Genomic DNA, 5,969 nt, shown 5'->3' on the forward strand with positions numbered 1-5,969 from the left:
CACGGGATGCACCCCCGACCCCAGCCACTGCTGCCCGCGCTGGCCCCCTCTGCCCCTTTTCAGCCTGGGTCCCACCTTTTCATACAATCACAGCCCTGACGCAGCCCATAGCACAGACCGGGCTTCTCCGAGGGCTTTTCTGAAGACAGCTTTTAATGGTGCAACTGCTACAAGCTAGAATTGTAACCCCCCGGTTTGGACAGCCCTCCCGCAAACTGCCCGGGAAGAACAAAACCAAAGAGGAGGCATTGGCCGGGGTCTTCTGGCTTTGTTGCCAATAAAGCCATTGCCAAAGCCACTGCCCAGCCCCGGGGGCGAGAGCACTCCAGAACCAGAGGCAGGGCTCAGATCGCTCCTTTCTCCCAGGGCTGAACAGAAGATCCCAAATCATTAAAAGGAGCTAAAAACCAGGTTGGAACATTGTTGGTCGAGGCCATCTCTGCATGAAACCCAGCAAAGGCAGTATCTGTGCTAGTCCTGTGCCAAAAATAAAGTCTTTCCTCTAGCCAAAACAGTCCCTTGGGCATTCATCCCTCCCAGGAGCATTGGCAGCCCCTCGCTCCAGCGCCTGGCAAAGTGACAGTCAAATGCTACAGGTTTGCAGGAAAAGCCTTGCTATGAAGGCAAAAGAACGATCCCCTGGATCTGGCTGCAGGTTGGAGTTTCCCTTGTTGCAAGCCAAGGGGATCTGTGCAGGGAAGCACGCATAGATTCCAGGGTGCTCAAAGAGGGCAACATCACATCAGTTCTCCCTGAACCACCACTGACCTGTCTGGATACTCCCAATACCTCCAAACCTGTCACCTTTGGTCAGCATGGCAGCAGGGAGATGCTCGCCCATGTCCTGATCTCCAGAGTCCTTCCTGCTGGCAGGAGACATGGCACACCAGCGCCGCGAGCAGTTCCTTCATCTGGGTTCCCCGTAGAGCTCTGAAGACGACTGGAGGGGACCCCTGGCCAAAGCGCTCCTTCCCTCCGTGGGGCTGGAACGGCAGCACCCAGCAGGGAGAGGAACAGCAGCCCTGGCTGCAGGCTCCTGCCGGCCACGGCTCCAGAGCAAGGCTGGGTTTAGCTACCGGCAGGCAGAGCTGAACTGCCAGGCGCCCAGGGCAGCTCGGGTGATGCTCACCCAGCCCCAGCGCTGCCGGGAGCTGCCCAGCACCACCATCACCACCATCACCGCTGCTGCTGGAGGCAACCAGGGGCAGGGTCCTCCACCGGGCAGGAGCCAGCTAGGAATCGGAGAGGCACAGGGCCTCCACGGCACTGCTCAGCCCCTGGCTCACCCCGCCGACGGCCAGCAGGCAGTTGCGGACCACGATGCTGGAGCAGGCGCAGCGTGGGGTGGGCATGGGGGGCAGGCTCTCCCACTTGTTCTTCTCGGGGTGGAAGGCCTCTGCGGACTCGAGGACGGTCGGCTGGTTTCCTGGAAGCACAAAGCGAGGCACTGGGTCACCTGGGAAGCACTGGCAAGCATCCCTTGTCTGCTCTGGGACAGTGTCTGTACTCTGGACCCCATTCCTCTATGCGGTCCATTTTCCCTGCTCCCTCAGGCCAGCCAGGGGCAGGATCTCTCCCCCTGTAATGATAACATGACTCACGTATGCTTTTAAAGTGTTACCACCATCCCCAGTGCCTCACCTAGTCCCCCGGCCACGACGACTCTGCCTTTCAGGTAGCCAGCCACGAAGTCTGCTCGCCTTTTCTTCAGGTAGAAGGAGCGTTCCATCTTCATCCAGCCACCTGGGAGGGACAGGACAGACCGGGCATTGCAGGGGCATCCACTCCCGGGAAACCATCTGCCTCTCTGACCTCCTACTTGCTTGTGGCAGTGCAGTTTTGCTGCTGCACCTTGGGGTAATAAAACCCCATGACAGGGGTCAGCTTCCTCACCACCATGTCAGGAGGGAGCTGTTGAACCCAGCTGCCTCGGGACCACAGTTTTCCCCCCTGCTGCCTTGACTTGTTAATCTTGACTGCAGGCCTTCCTTTAGGCTGGGCTCAAGGCACCAGCAGACCCAGGACTTAGCAGATGAGAGCTCTGTGCTCTGCAAGGACAGCAAAGCCCCGAAGCACAGCCCTCCGTGCCACCAGCCCTGCTCCTCTGGAAAGCACAGAGCTGGGACAACCCCCACCTTGTTCCATGTCAAACATGTCCACGGTCCTCATGAACTTTGGCTGCCGGTAGAGCCGTCCCTGCCGCAGGCCCCCAAGACTGAAGAGTTTGTCTTCTGTGGGCACAAAGCTGGAGAAGGCTCTTTTGTTGGGGATGTTGGGAAACTTGGTCCACGACCTGGTTTCTGTGTCAAAGACCTCGAAGGCATTGATTGCGTACTTGGACTGCCTTCCACCTGGGGCAGGGAGATGGAAAGAAAAGGGTCAGCTTGGCTCATAGCACCAAGCCAACGGCAGCAGGAACCAGAGGAGCCTCCTAGGGCAGGCTGAGAGCAGGCTGCCAGCTGATATGATGTCCCCAGGTCTCAAGTCACCTGGATGAGAGCCTGCTGAGCCAGGTAACTTCTCACCCTTGCACTCCCTCTCCTTTAACTGCAGGTTCATGACACGAAAACTCTTCATTTTTCAGTGCATCACATCCTCCGCTTCCCTCCACGCCGGCAGCGGCGGGTTGCTGGCACAGGAAGGTGTTTAGTATGCACCGGTTTAATCAAGACAAATTCACAGCAGAGCAGGGATCAGCGCTCAAGGAGCCTTTGCAATTCAGATGAGTTCAGCGCCAGTGCAATCCAGCGAGCCCCGGCCTCGCTGCCGAGCTCCTGACGGAGCAGGAGAGCCAGAGCAGCTGCTGCTACCACTGCCAAAGATGCGTATTATTCTTCCACCCATCAGATGCAGATGAATACAGCTATTCTCAGCTCAGATGCTCAGTGTGCCTTTGAAGGCAGAGCTTGTGCTTGCTACTAGGCCCACAAACTGTTCGCCAGCAGCAAGCAAACTGCAAAATAGATCAAAGAGTCTTTGCTGGTAACCCCTAAAGAGAGCCAGGGCTGCCTGGCGGTTTGAGCAATCAGGACTCCTGCGTTTTGATCCTGATATGCCATTTGGCCACGAGCTACCAGCAACATTTCTCTACCTTAGTTTCCCTTTCTATAACACAAGACTAATGAAAACTGTTCCCTGCAAAAGGCTTGGCCCAGCATCTCCCAGCTATAGCAGCTCTTTCCTCTGCCAAATGCAGCCCCTTTGTGAAGCTGCACGGTACTTTGCTGATATAACATGAATAGAAGTATTTTTACACACTAGTTGAGTCCAAGGGCTTTTAGCGCAGTGGCAGGACCGCAAATTAAGCAGGCAAAGACCAGCTGTACCCTCGGCTGCCAGCAGCCAAGGATGGGCCGGGGACAGGGGAGGCCACTCGCCCCGCGCAGAGCTGCTGCAAGACCCGCGAGCTCCCGGGGCGTTCAAGGGTGCAGGGGCTCGCGTGGGTGCTTGCTCTGGAGGTGTGAACGCAAACTCAGCACCAGCCCCACTCAAAACCGAGAGCTGCAAGCTTGGTATTTCTGAATGGATGAGAAAGCAGGCAGGGATGGAGAGGAGCGTTCCCCAAAGCCTCTTCCAGGGAGGTTTCTCAGTGCTCAGCTCAAAGGAGCTGCTGCCCAGCAGTGCCCGAGGAGGAAGAGGAGGCAGGACTGCTTCTTACCCAGCACGTAGATCTTGGTGCCTCGCAGGAAGGATGTGGCAGCGTACCTGGGTGTGGGCATGGCTGCCAGCGACACCCAGATGTCCTTGAGCATGTCGTAGTGTTGCAGGTAGTTGTGCGGCCGCAGGTCAGACCCCATCCCACCAGCCGCATAGACTCTGTAGTCTGGACAGGGCCAAGAAGCAAAAAAACCCGCAAAATTATGATAGGAAAGCATCAGAAATACCACCCTGCAAAAATGCACATGCCATCACACGAAGCGGACCAGAACTGTTCACTTCTACCCGAGTCCCTGTGTGTGTCCCGGAGACCCCCCGTCCCCGGGGCAGAGGGGAACACGCCAACCTCCCTGGTCCCCGCAGCAAGGCCGATGCTCTTCCCCCAGCCCCGCTCCCCCGTCCGGGGGCTGCTGCTCCTCGGCTCAGCTCCTGCTTTGCCCCACCGAGGTCTGGCACAGGACAGCAGCTCTGCGACCCGGACCAGAGGGCTCACAGCCGAGACAGGCACTGAGGCTACTTGTTCCTCACCAAATCCGTATCAGCTAGATCCATCCCTGGCTAACAGCAAACCTGGCTCTCCAGAACAAAATCCTACCTGTCACAGCACCCACATGAGCTCCTTCAACAAGCGCTTCACCCTACAGACAAGATTCAGGAGAGCAGCGACAGCAGCCTTGCCCTTGCGGGCAGCCCTACAAGGCAGCTGAAGAAGCAGAGACAAGCCTGCACGCTGCAAGGATTTGGGGAGCTATTTTTATTCCTGGTCTCTCACACTAAATTGACCCTGCCATATCAGTCAGGCAAGCTTACACTCAGAGAGAAAATCATCTCCAAGATGGTAAACATTATTTTTAAACATTCCTTGATGGTAGCTTTTAAACTCACTTAAGCAAACAAACCAAGCAGCTTTCAAAGAAGCTGCCTGGAGATTAGATGCGTAATCCCAGGCACGGCGGGAAGCTGGCTGACCTCAGGCACACTGCTCAGGAACACAGCTCCCAGCCCCAGGCTCTTCAAAGCACGGCAGAGCGTGCTAAAGGAAATCAATGCTCCACATCTCTGCTTAGAAATTAAAAAACGAGATGGGCTGATAAGGCTGAGCCTCGCAGGCATTTAACAAGCCCCATTTAAGGCAGTGGTTAAGCTTTCGGAGGCGAGCTACGCAGGAGCCTCCCACGAGGCCAGCCACTTCCCCTCCTCGTACAATGATTTGAGCCCACGGCCACGAAGCTGACTCTCTCCTGCCTGGTTCTGGGTTTGGACCAGAGATGTCTCTTCAAACCAAAGCTATTCTGTGGCTCTGAGACCTTCACCTCTGGCTCCGCAGCTCAGCCAGGTCCTCCCAGCCGGGCTATGCTCAGCCAGCAGCACCATTCCTATTTTTCCAGCATCTGCAGCTCACAAGGACCAGAATTTGCTACAGAACCCTGGAGAATTTTGATTTGAGACCCTGGAGCTTGAACCTCTCCGAAATGCCCCCCGGGTACCAGCACAGCCATGGCCCTTGTGGCTCCAGGGCTGACGATACAGAGCAACCCCCAGGTTTATCTGCTTTTGGCCGCCTACAGACCAGTCGTCTTTAGCAGGTGGGATGACAAATACATGGGGCTCAAATTCTAGGGGCACAGAAAAGGTTTTAGAGAACAACATAACCCTGTGCCCAGAAAGCTTTTGTGCCTGACGCATCAACGGATGCTAACCATCCCCATCTCACCTCCCCGCAGGCATCCCTCCCTGCCCTGGAAGGATTGAACCCTCCTTGCCTTTTGCCGTTACCGAGATGCCCATGGCTGCCTCTCTCAGCGAGTTCCTCTTCTTCCACTTGCCCTCATCTACGTTGTACATTTCCACTATCTTCAGCGGCATCTGATTCACCCCGACCCCTCCTATCACCATGATCCGCTTGCCCAAGGTGGCCACGGCCACCCCTGCCCGGGCCGTGGGCATGGGGGGCAGCGAGGTCCACTGGTCAGCCTCGGGGGAGTAGACCTCGAAGCAGTCCATGGGGACGCCGTTATCATCGCAGCCCCCGATGGCAAACACCTGCCCGCCAGCTTCCACCAGGGTCGAGTAGACCCTGCGGCTTGGGAGCGGGGCGAGGGTTTTCCACTGGAAGTCTTTGGTATTAGCTAGCTCCATGGTGGCTGGCGCGGCGAGGCAGCATCGGTCCCTGCCCACGGGAGGGGCTGGCTACACTGCAAAACAGAGCAGAGAAGTGCCAGGGAAAAACAACAGAGAAACATGAAGTGCAAACACCATCCCGCCCCGACAGAGCTGCGGGCAGCCAGGAGCAGCGCAGGGAGCGGAGCCTC

General features: G+C 57.0%; 1 protein-coding gene across 1 annotated transcript; it reads right to left on the reverse strand.

The window, feature by feature from the left end:
* Positions 1-1,232: 1,232 nt before the first annotated feature.
* Positions 1,233-5,796, reverse strand: KLHDC8A (kelch domain containing 8A). The gene is made up of 5 exons (XM_009587934.1): positions 5,421-5,796; positions 3,659-3,823; positions 2,136-2,351; positions 1,642-1,743; positions 1,233-1,426 (listed from the first exon to the last, which is right to left on the reverse strand). The coding sequence occupies exons 1-5, from the start codon at positions 5,794-5,796 to the stop codon at positions 1,233-1,235; spliced, it is 1,053 nt and encodes a 350-aa protein (XP_009586229.1).
* Between the last annotated feature and the right edge of the window lie 173 nt (positions 5,797-5,969).

This window comes from Fulmarus glacialis, unplaced genomic scaffold (assembly GCF_000690835.1).
Source record: "Fulmarus glacialis isolate BGI_N327 unplaced genomic scaffold, ASM69083v1 scaffold19311, whole genome shotgun sequence".
Lineage (NCBI taxonomy): Eukaryota > Metazoa > Chordata > Aves > Procellariiformes > Procellariidae > Fulmarus > Fulmarus glacialis.